At 42.5% G+C, this 12,731-nt stretch overlaps 1 protein-coding gene across 1 annotated transcript in view; it reads right to left on the bottom strand.

Moving 5' to 3' along the window:
• The window catches only part of TFIP11 (tuftelin interacting protein 11), a 29,884-nt gene extending 18,903 nt beyond the window's left edge, over window positions 1-10,981 (bottom strand). Inside the window, exons 1-2 of the mRNA XM_059893821.1 lie at window positions 10,893-10,981; window positions 8,994-9,214 (exon numbers count right to left, since the gene is read on the bottom strand). Coding sequence (XP_059749804.1) covers window positions 8,994-9,205 — 212 coding nt within the window. The 5' untranslated portion in view covers window positions 9,206-9,214; window positions 10,893-10,981. The remainder of the gene's footprint in view (window positions 1-8,993; window positions 9,215-10,892) is intronic.
• Window positions 10,982-12,731: the final 1,750 nt, after the last annotated feature.

The raw sequence follows: 12,731 nt of genomic DNA, 5'->3' as shown, positions 1-12,731 counted from the left end.
GAATTACAGGGAAAAAAACGTAAACCAGACAAACACATGGAGGCTAAACAATACGTTACTAAATAACCAAGAGATCACTGAAGAAATCAGAGAGGAAATCAAAAAATACCTAGAGACAAATGACAATGAAAACACGACGACCCAAAACCGATGGGATGCAGCAAAAGCAGTTCTAAGAGGCAAGTTTATAGCTATACAAGCCTATCTCAAGAAACAAGAAAAATCTCAAGTAAACAATCTAACCTTACACCTAAAGAAACTAGAGAAAGAAGAACAAACAAAACCCAAAGTTAGCAGAAGGCAAGAAATCATAAAGATCAGAGCAGAAATAAATGAAATAGAAACAAAGAAAACAATAGCAAAGATCAATAAAACTAAAAGTTGGTTCTTTGAGAAGATAAACAAAATTGATAAGCCATTAGCCAGACTCATCAAGAAAAAGAGGGAGAGGACTCAAATCAATAAAATCAGAAATGAAAAAGGAGACGTTACAACAGACACCGCAGAAATACAAAGCATCCTAAGAGACTACTACAAGCAACTTTATGCCAATAAAATGGACAACTTGGAAGAAATGGACACATTTTTAGAAAGGTATAACCTTCCAAGACTGAACCAGGAAGAAACAGAAAATATGAACAGACCAATCACAAGTAAATGAAATTGAAACTGTGATTAAAAATCTTCCAACAAACAAAAGTCCAGGACCAGATGGCTTCACAGGTGAATTCTATCAAACATTTAGAGAAGAGCTAACACCTATCCTTCTCAAACTCGTCCAAAAAATTGCAGAGGAAGGAACACTCCCAAACTCATTCTATGAGGCCACCATCACCCTGATACCAAAACCAGACAAAGACACTACAAAAAAAGAAAATTACAGACCGATATCACTGATGAATATAGATGCAAAAATCCTCAACAAAATACTAGCAAACAGAATCCAACAACACATTAAAAGGATCACACACCACGATCAAGTGGGATTTATCCCAGGGATGCAAGGATTCTTCAATATACGCAAATCAATCAATGTGATACACCATATTAACAAATTGAAGAATAAAAACCATATGATCATCTCAATAGATGCAGAAAAAGCTTTTGACAAAATTCAACACCCATTTATGATAAAAACTCTCCAGAAAGTGGGCATAGAGGGAACCTACCTCAACATAATAAAGGCCATATATGACAAACCCACAGCAAACATCATTCTCAATGGTGAAAAACTGAAAGCATTTCCTCTAAGATCAGGAACGAGACAAGGATGTCCACTCTCACCACTATTATTCAACATAGTTCTGGAAGTCCTAGCCACGGCAATCAGAGAAGAAAAAGAAATAAAAGGAATACAAATTGGAAAAGAAGAAGTAAAACTGTCACTGTTTGCGGATGACATGATACTATACATAGAGAATCCTAAAACTGCCACCAGAAAACTGCTAGAGCTAATGAATGAATATGGTAAAGTTGCAGGATACAAAATGAATGCACAGAAATCTCTTGCATTCCTATACACTAATGATGAAAAATCTGAAAGAGAAATTATGGAAACACTCCCATTTACCATTGCAACAAAAAGAATAAAATACCTAGGAATAAACCTACCTAGGGAGACAAAAGACCTGTATGCAGAAAACTATAAGACACTGATGAAAGAAATTAAAGATGATACCAACAGATGGAGAGATATACCATGTTCTTGGATTGGAAGAATCAACATTGTGAAAATGACTATACTACCCAAAGCAATATACAGATTCAATGCAATCCCTATCAAATTACCAATGGCATTTTTTACGGAGCTAGAACAAATCATCTTAAAATTTGTATGGAGTCACAAAAGACCCCGAATAGCCAAAGCAGTCTTGAGGGAAAAAAATGGAGCTGGAGGAATCAGACTCCCTGACTTCAGACTATACTACAAAGCTACAGTAATCAAGACAATATGGTACTGGCACAAAAACAGAAACATAGATCAATGGAACAAGATAGAAAGCCCCGAGATTAACCCACACACCTATGGTCAACTAATCTATGACAAAGGAGGCAAAGATATACAATGGAGAAAAGACAGTCTCTTCAATAAGTGGTGCTGGGAAAACTGGACAGCTACATGTAAAAGAATGAAATTAGAATACTCCCTAACACCATACACAAAAATAAACTCAAAATGGATTAGAGACCTAAATATAAGACTGGACACTATAAAACTCTTAGAGGAAAACATAGGAAGAACACTCTTTGACATAAATCACAGCAAGATCTTTTTTGATCCACCTCCTAGAGTAATGGAAATAAAAACAAAAATAAACAAATGGGACCTAATGAAACTTCAAAGCTTTTGCACAGCAAAGGAAACCATAAACAAGACGAAAAGACAACCCTCGGAATGGGAGAAAATATTTGCAAACGAATCAACGGACAAAGGATTAATCTCCAAAATATAAAAACAGCTCATTCAGCTCAATATTAAAGAAACAAACACCCCAATCCAAAAATGGGCAGAAGACCTAAACAGACATTTCTCCAAAGAAGACATACAGACGGCCACGAAGCACATGAAAAGATGCTCAACATCGCTAATTATTAGAGAAATGCAAATCAAAACTACAAGGAGGTATCACCTCACTCCTGTTAGAATGGGCATCATCAGAAAATCCTCAAACAACAAATGCTGGAGAGGGTGTGGAGAAAAGGGAACCCTCCTGCACTGTTGGTGGGAATGTAAATTGATACAGCCACTATGGAGAACAATATGGAGGTTCCTTAAAAAACTAAAAATAGAATTACTATATGACCCAGCAATCCCACTACTGAGCATATACCCTGAGAAAACCGTAATTCAAAAAGACACATGCACCCGAATGTTCATTGCAGCACTATTTACAATAGCCAGGTCATGGAAGCAACCTAAATGCCCCTCAACAGACGAATGGATAAAGAAGTTGTGGTACATATATACAATGGAATATTACTCAGCCATATAAAGGAACGAAATTGAGTCATTTGTTGAGAAGTGGATGGATCTAGAGACTGTCATACAGAGTGAAGTAAGTCAGAAAGAGAAAAACAAATATCGTATATTAATGCATGTATGTGGAACCTAGAAAAATGGTACAGATGAGCCGGTTTGCAGGGCAGAAGTTGAGACACAGATGTAGAGAATGGACATATGGACACCAAGGGGGGAAAACTGTGGTGGGGTGGGGATGGTGGTGTGCTGAATTGGGCGATTGGGATTGACATGTATACACTGATGTGTATCAAATTGATGCCTAATAAGAACCTGCAGTATAAACAAACAAACAAACAAAACAACTAATACTAAACTTTCATTGGGTTATTTGTATGGAAATATGTTAATATAAATGTTTCAGACATTACATGAAATTTCTAAAAATCTTATATGTTCTGGTATAATGTTATAAGTAATAATCCTAGTTATTACTTTAAAATGTATATCTCAGAAATAACTAATTTTCTTGTCAACTGCATTATTATGAACTTTCATCAAATCTTTAACTGTGGTCATTTTTAAGTCTTTTCTCATTTACAGACAGTTCTGGGTGTACTCTGATGCTTTTGCAAATATGTTCCTATTAAAGGGTTTCATCTTCAAGAAATTCATGGAAAAGACTCTGACAAGTACAGGTTTCTGGTAACTGACTGTACTGCTGAACTGAATGAATAAGCATTTTCAGAACTCTAATGAAAAACTGATGAACTCAAAAAAGTGCTAACAAAAGATCAAGATGAAAAAAAAATTTGATTACATGGGACTGAGTGAACTGATGAGGATGAGTATAATTTTTGTGACTTTCTGTCTGAATTTAAAAAAAAAAAATCCCACAAGGGCTCAGAGGCAATGAATATACAAATCAATTTTCACTGCAAAGTAAAGGAGCTGTTACAGTGGAGGATTACTGGACTGAATGTCAATATTATGACATAGTATGAGTGTGTTTCAGGTTTGGTAATTGCAATCATTGTTGCTTTTGTTGTGGTCATCCACGTACAATGCTTAGTGTCAGTCTATTTATCTCTTGTAAAAATAAAATACACTGTGTGTGTGTGAAAAAAAAAAAAAAAAAGAGTATGGTACTGTCACAAAACCAGAAATACATATCAATGGAACAGGATAGAAAGTCCAGAAATAAACCCACACACCTATGGTCAATTAATCTACAACAAAGGAGGCAAGACTCTACAATGGAAAAAAGACAGTCTCTTCAATAAATGGTGCTCAGAAAACTGGACAGCTACATGTAAAAGAATGAAATTAGAACATTCTTTAACATCATACACAAAAATAAACTCAAAATGGATTAAAGACCTAAATGTAAGACGTGATACTATAAAACTCTTAGAGAAAAACATAGGCAGAACGCTCTCTGACATAAATCGCAGCAATATCTTTTTCGATCTGTCTCCTTGAGTAATGGAAATAAAAATAAAATAAACAAATGGGACCCAATTAAACTCAAAAACTTTTGCACAGCAAAGGAAACCATAAACAAAACAAAAAGACAACCCACAGAATGGCAGAAAATATTTGCAAACGATGTGACCGACAAGAGATTAATCTCCAAAATCTACAAACAGCTCATGCAGCTTAATATCAAAAACAAAAAAAAAATCAAAAAATGGGCAGACAACCTAAACAGACACTTTTCCAAGGAAGACATATATATGGCCAAGAGGCAATTGAAAAGGTGCCCACAATTGCTAATTACTAGAGAACTGCAAATCAAAACTACAATGAGATATCACCTCACACCAATCAGAATGGCCCTTATCAAAAAATCTACAAACAGTAAATGCTGGAGAGGGTGTGGAGAAAAGGGAATCCTCCTACACTGTTGGTGGGAATGTAAATTGGTACAGCCACTTTGGAGCAGAGTATGGAGGTTCCTTAAAAAACTAAAAATAGAGCCATCATAAGATCCAGCAATCCCACTCCTGGGCATGTATCTGGGGAAAACCATAACTCAAAAAGATACATGTACCCCAATGTTCACTGCAGCACTATTTACAGTAGCCAAGACATGGAAGCAACCTAAATGTCCATTGACAGATGAATGCATAAAGATGTGGTACACACAATGTTCACTGCAGCTCTATTTACAATAGCCAGGACATGGAAGCAACCTAAGTGTCCATCAACAGATGAATGGATAAAGAAGATGTGGCACATATATACAATGGAATATTACTCAGCCATAAAAAGAAACGAAGGACTTCCCTGGTGGTGCAGTGGTTGAGAACCTGCCTGCCAATGCAGAGGACATGGGTTCGAGTCCTGGTCCGGGAAGATCCCACATGCCGTGGAGCAACTAAGCCCGTGCACCACAACTACTGAGCCTGTGCTCTAGAGCCCGCGAGCCATAACTACTGAGCCCGCGTGCCACAACTACTGAGCCCGCACGCCCTAGAGCCCGTGCTCCGCAACAAGAGAAGCCACTGCAATGAGAAGCCCGTGCACCGCAACCAAGAGTAGCCCCCGCTCGCCACTACTAGAGAAAGCCCACGCACAGCAACAGAGACCCAACGCAGCCAAAGATAAAATTAAATTAAAAAAAAAAACTAAAAAAGAAACGAAATTGAGTTATTTGTAGTGAGGTGGGTGGACCCAGAGACTGTCATACAGAGTGAAGTCAGTCAGAAAGAGAAAAACAAATACCACATGCTAACACATATATATGGAATCTTAAAAAAAAAAAAGGTTCTGAAGAACCTAGGGGCAGGATAAAGATGCAGACGTAGAGAATGGACTTGAGGATGTGGGGAGGGGAAGGGTAAGCTGGGACGAAGTGAGAGAGTAGCACCGACACATATACACTACCAAATGTAAAATAGATAGCTAGTGCGAAGCAGCGGCATCGCACAGGGAGATCAGCTCCATGCTTTGTGACCACCTAGAGGGGTGGGAGGGAGACGCAAGAGGGAGGAGATATGGGTATGTATGTATATGTATAGCTGATTCACTTTGTTATACAGCAGAAACTAACACACCATTGTAAAGCAATTATACTCCAATAAAGATGATTAAAAAAAAAAAGATGTGGTACATATATACAATGGAATTTTTTTACTCAGCCGTAAAAAATAATGAAATAATGCCATTTGCAGCAACATGGATGGACCTAGAGATTATCATACTAAGTGAACTAAGTCAGACAGACCAGAGAAAGACAAATATAATATGATATCACTTATATGTGGAATCTAATTTAAAAAATGACACAAATGAACTTATTTCCAAAACAGAAACACACACACAGATCTGGAAATCAAACTTACGGTTACCAAAGGGGAAACGTGGGGGGAAGGGCTAAATTAGGGAATTGGGATTAACATATACACACTACTGTATATAAAATAGATAAGTAATAAGGACCTACTGTGTAGCACAGAGAACTCTACTCAATATTCTGTAATGACCTATGTGGGAAAAGAATCTGGGAAAAAAAAAAGCATTTGTTTCAGACACTATTTCAAGTAGAAAAATCAAACAAGAAAGACACTCTCATAAATCAAAATCATAAGTAAGTAAAATATATTAAGAGAGATTATATGAATGTAAAGTATATTAGCAATTACATCAATCAGATTCTTAGAAAATCTCATCTCCATTAAATTTGTTTATGAAAACTAAAATACCTAAGAGGGACTTCCCTGGTGGTCCAGTGGCTAAGACTCCGTGCTCCCAGTGCATGGGGCCCAGGTTGGATCCCTGGTCAGGGAACTAGATCCCACATGCTGCAACTAAGAGTTCACACACCGCAGTAAAGATCCCACATGCCACAACTAAAATACCCCGCATGCCGCAACTAAAAAGATCCTGCGTGCCGCAACTAAGACCCGGCGCAGCCAAATAAATAAATAAATAAAAATAAAATATTAAATAAATAAATAAAATACCTAGGAAATCAGCTCCGTGAGATGGAAAGTATTGATTTTAACCCTGAATGCCTCAAGAACAGTAGTTACAATAAGTCATTAGCAACAGTTCCCTTTTGTATGAACTGGAGCTGATAGCTTTCTATTGTGTAGTTAAAGGGAGAGAAAAGATTCCAAAGAAAAACCCCGGGAATATTGCAAAATAAGGCGATGCTTTACAAAACGACTAACCTAGTAAATAAACATCCCCATGGCAGCAATAAAATTCAGAGAATTTTTTCCTAAGAGATGCAATATAGAGCCCAACTCTAGAGTCAGATAGGCCCAGATTCTCACAGCTTAGCTGCGTGACTTTTGGCTGCTGTTTCTTAATCTGTAAAATGGGATGATAATAATGGTACCTTTCTCGGACTTCCCCGGTGGTGCAGTGGTTAAGAATCTGCCTGCCAGGGGTGGGGTGAGATGTGACAGGGTGAGAGAGTGTCATGGACATATATACACTACCAAATGTAAAATAGATAGCTAGTGGGAAGCAGCCGCATAGCACAGGGAGATCAGCTCGGTGCTTTGTGACCACCTAGAGGGGTGGGATGGGGAGGGTGGGAGGGAGGGAGATGCAAGAGGGAAGAGATATGGGAACATATTGTATATGTATAACTGATTAACTTTGTTATAAAGCAGAAGCTAACACACCATTGTAAGGCAATTATACTTCAATAAAGATGTTTAAAAAAAAAAAAAAAAAGAATCTGCCTGCCAAATGCAGGGGACACGGGTTCAAGCCCTGGTCCGGGAAGATCCCACATGCTGTGGAGCAACTAAGTCTGTGCACCACAACTACTGAGCCTGCGCTCTGGACCTCACGAACCACAACTACTTAGCCCGTGTGCCACAACTACTGAAGCCCATGCACCTAGAGCCCATGCTCCGCAACGAGAAGCAACCACAATGAGAAGCCCGTGCACCACAACGAAGAGTAGCCCCTGCTTGCCGCAACTAGAGAAAGCACACACACAGCAACAAAGACCCAACGCAGCCAAAAATTAAATTAATTAATTAATTAATTAATTAAATTTATTTATTTATTTATTTTAAAAAAATAAAAATAAAATAATGGTACCATTCTCATAAGGTCAATGAGACGAGGCCTGTGAAGAACCCACAGATTTTGGCTGCTATTATTATCTTATGATCTTGCAGTTCTTGACCCCTGATCTATGCATCGTCCGCTGTTAAGATTTCTTGCCAGATGAAAAAAGGTTGAAGTGATCTCTGCTCTTTCTCCCCAGTTTCCTTTGTGAAAAATGTACAATATGAATGGGCTGGAGCCTCCAAGCCTCAGGTGGGGACAGGGAGACAAACCCAAATCTACTACACACTCTGGTCAAGTGAGTTGCAGCCAACACACACACGACTTCACACCAAGGAGGAGGCTTTCAGCCTGAATCCTCATCCCTGTGCTGCCATCTTAGCCCAGGTCTCCAGCACCTCTGCCAGGACCACTGCCTGGGCCTCCTCACAGAGCCCCCTCTTCCACTGTGGCTCCCCGCCAACTTTGCACATGAGCAAAAGGGTCTTCTACCCTTCTTCCCAGGTCATACCCTCTCTACACAAACCCACGGCCTCTTCTCAAACTATACTCCCCACTCTCTCCCCGCTTCAGCCCACAAAACCTCTCGTATCCTCATGGGTGCCCTGCTGCCTCCCATCAAGGGCCTTTGCTTACTTGTGCCTCCCCTACCGGCCAATCTTCCCTGACCTCCCAGAATAGGTCATACTCCCTAAAATGTGTTCCCCCTCAGGTCCTACATCAGTTACACCCTTCCATTGTGTGAGCCTGTCTCCATCCACTAGAGTCTGGGCTCCTGGAAGGCAAGGACTGGGTCTACAGCACAAGGCTTAGTACACATAACTGCTCACTTAACACCAACTGATGATCCACCAGTCAGAGAGCAGCGCTCTAACCTAAAGCGGAACTGGGCTCCCGAGCTGCTGTCGCAGCTAAGGGACTCAGTGAGGCCGGGAGAGAAATTTACTTAGCGGGGTAGCTCCCCAACTCCTAGGGAAGCAGCCCGTGCCAGCCATACCGTTTGCCTCCAAAGCTGGGCCTCTCTTCATCCGAGTCTCGCTCTGCCCACACTCCGTAGGTGGCCTCTTCCTTGGTCTGCCAGTGGCGCTGCCGGTTGGGGTTGAATTCATTCTGGAGATCCCAGTCGGTGATCTCAAAGTTCTCCCGCTCGTCCTCGTCATCCATGTGGCCTTGGCCTTCCCCGTCCCGGTACAAGTGGGACAGTGACATGCCCTGTCACTAAAGGAAGGGATAAAAAAAGGTACAGTCTGTGACAAGTCCTGGGAGCAGCAGAAGGCTTCCCTGTGAGTTCCTACTCCTTGCTGCCTTCAGAACGTCCTCCAAACTAAAATTCACTAACATCATTGTTACAATTCAATAAAGCAGACACTAAACACATATTGTAGAAAACAACAGGTACTAAAACAGGTGGAACAAAAGACCAGTCCCAACAGTCCATGTGATTCTTAAGCACGTATTTCCTTGTCAATGTCGTAAGACATCACACACACTCACATACACACAAACCACATAAAAACAGCTAAGGAAGTATGCTGTTCTATGTATTATTGCCTCAGAAATGAGGCAGACATCTTCCTGGACCCCAGATTTTATTAGTTTTTTCTATTGTCGAGTAAAGAGTTTCACCTGGACCTCTGACAGTCGCAGCACAGTGAGTTTTCTTCGAAGATGCTTTCTGAAACACATTATTTGATGAGAACCTCATCAAACGAGCCTTAGTTTTCCTCACAAACCATGAACCTCTTCTGAGGCGCCAGGAGGCAGTAGTAATTATGAACACGGCCTTAACAGTACACAGCTGTGAAGTGGAATACAGACATCATCTCAGGGTAGCTGGGTGATGAGATTCAGCTGTCTCTTAAGCGGATTAACTGCAGTACCAACCTTAGAGCATGCTTGTAAGGCAGATTCAACGAGACGGTGCTTTAAAATCACTTAGCTCCCAATAAGTGCTCAAGGAAGAGCTTGTTACGGTAATCCCATGATTAGGTTCAGAGCCCTTCCTATTATTGGATTCGGGAATGAGCCGAGCAAAGTGACTGTGAAACCAGCTGCTAAAATCACAGCCCGAGTTCAAATCCCCACTCTACCAGGTACTCCGTGTATGAGTATTAAATGCAGATGAAGTGCCACGCATGGGCCACCACACAGCAATACATTCAATATATGACAGCACTGTGATTCGCCTCTAGCAGTTGCTGCAAACAGCCTTCAGGGACGGGGGCTGGCTACTTCCCCAGGCGGTGTTAAACTCTGGTCAGCTCTGTTTGAAACTTTTCCCTGCTTACTCTACTCACTGGTGCACTGGTTGGGTGCTGCCGGTCCCAGCCTCATCCAGGAGCGCAAAAGAGGGAAACATTCTCAGAGGAGGCGGGGAGTCCCAGATACATGGGAGTCACTAACACCGCTGCCTCCTTGGGCACAGAGCATGCGGGTAACCACATAGTTGTCACGAGTTATAGAGGCCCCGGGGGGTGCTAAGCACTTGCTGGACGCTTCAGGCCGATAATCTCATGTAGGCATCAAGACACTTCTACGAGAACGGTACTACTAGCGTCCTCAAGCTTCAGATTAAGTAAAACGAGGCTAAGTTAAATAATTTGCCCTAGGTTCCAAGGCTGGCGGGGCTCGAAACCAGGTGGGCCTGAAGCCAGGGCTCGGGTGTCTCCCTGCCATGCTGTCCAGGCCCCGCGGCGGAGACTCGGTGCCTAACTCGGCCCAGGCCCCGACTGCCCGGTGACCCCGAGCGGCCCGCCCCTCTCCCCGCCTCGGCAGAGCCGTCTGCGAAAGGGGAGCGCAACTGGCGAGGCCGAGGGCCACCTCCCCCGAACCGCAGCCCCCACTCCCACTGGCACGGAATCCCCCGAGTCCCCTGCCCAACCCGAGGCCCGCTTACCTCTCTCCTGCTCAGCGTATCAAACACAACTGCCCGCTCCGGGATAGAAGCGCGCCGAGTCGGGGACGGAACCCGGATGTGCCGGGACAGGCGCGCCGGAAATGACATTTCTCGACAGCGGAAATGTAGCGCCGGTTGCCATGGCAGCAAGGGAACGCTAGGGCGTCTTTGGATCTAGAGTGGCTGAGCTACTAGGGAGGGTTTTCAGGGCCCGGAATGGCGGAGGGCTGATTTCCCTGTCGCGCCCGCTTCGTGGCGACGCCCAGCCTGTGACGACGGGTGTGGACGTCGTCGAGCCACCCTAGCCTAGGGAGACTCCTTTGCCAGCCTGAGATTCTAAATCTGAAAAATGGAGATATAGGACTAGCTCATGGGATAGCTGTGTGTGAGACATTTGCGGGGGGCGGGGGGCGAGTTAGAGGTGAGGAACGGGACATGACATTCAAATAGGAATAATGAAGGTCAAGACTGTCTCCTGGGTCTTTGGGTCTCTCAGTATAAGCACCGTCGTGGGCACAGATCAGTTGCCTTATACAGGTGTTTGAGGGAGTGAAGGAATGAATGGGCAAACTCTAGAATTCCCAAGTATTCCCGCCAGAAAACCTTTCCATTCTCTTCCTTTCCAACAGGTTGGTAAATAAATCCATTCAATGATCTAATAAAAATGTACTGAGGGCCTACACTGTGCTAGGCTCCAGGGATCCAGGGAACAAAGAGGCACCAGGCACTCCCAGAGAATCCCTCACCAGCTCTGGACTCTGTGTGGGTACACAGACTCCAGAGTTCCGATCTCAGCTCTGCCACTTACAAACTGTGGACCTCGGGCAAGGCATTAATTACATGTTAAGCCTCAGTTTTCTCTTCTGCAAAACGGTTGAGATAAAATATGTAAGCAATTAAAATTGTACCTGGTACGTAACAGGTACTTAGGGAGTGTTAGCTGCTAATTTTTGCTTTGTTTTCTCTCACTCTCTCTCTCTGTAAGATGAAAAGATCCAGGAGGCATTGTTAGAGTATACACAGAGCACTGGACTTGGAGTCAAAAGACTTGGGTCTAAGTTCCCATGGTTGTTATTAATTAAACGAGAACCTACACGAAGCCAATTACATGCCAGCCTCTTGGGAACAGGGACGGTGACTTAATGGTCTCTGTATCCCAGTGACATGTCCAGTCCATGTGCCTTACACATAGACACACACTACATAGTACGTACTCAGGAAAGAATCTGGAAAGTGAGGTTTTAGTAGAGGAGAAGGCTGGGGAGAGAGTCTTACAGACTGAAAAGTCCACTACGGAGCAGAGTGAGGGAAACACGGAGACAAGATAAACCATGTTGAGCCTGGGCCTGAAAATGTATATGCTTCTATTTGTAAGTCAAAGTCAAAAATAAAAATAAGCCTGGCTTCTCAGTAGCTATGTCCATAGCTTTACAGCTGATTTTTATGGATCTGAGTTACTTCACTCTTGATGGACTGATGCTAGTGGATTTGTTTCACCAAATGGACCCTACCATGTGGCTTCTGGAAAAGGAAACCTTCTGGATGGTTGTGGGGTCATTGAGAATACAGGCTCTGATCAAGTGTGTGTCCCCTAGAATGGGGCGAATGGGAATCACGTGATAGGATGTCCTGAGAAGATCGAAGCATCACTCCTGTGATTTCCTGCCAAGCTGCATAACCTGAATGGAATCATGAGGATACAGAAGGCAAACTCCATTAAAGGGACTTCTACAAAACAACCGGTCTGTCATCTTCAAAAGTGCCAAGGTCATGAAAATGAAAGACCCTACAACTGTTCCAGACTGAAGGTGACTAAAGAGACATGACAACTAAATGCAA

This window comes from Balaenoptera ricei, chromosome 14 (genome assembly GCF_028023285.1).
Source record: "Balaenoptera ricei isolate mBalRic1 chromosome 14, mBalRic1.hap2, whole genome shotgun sequence".
Lineage (NCBI taxonomy): Eukaryota > Metazoa > Chordata > Mammalia > Artiodactyla > Balaenopteridae > Balaenoptera > Balaenoptera ricei.
This window is presented reverse-complemented; position numbering and strand designations above follow the sequence as displayed.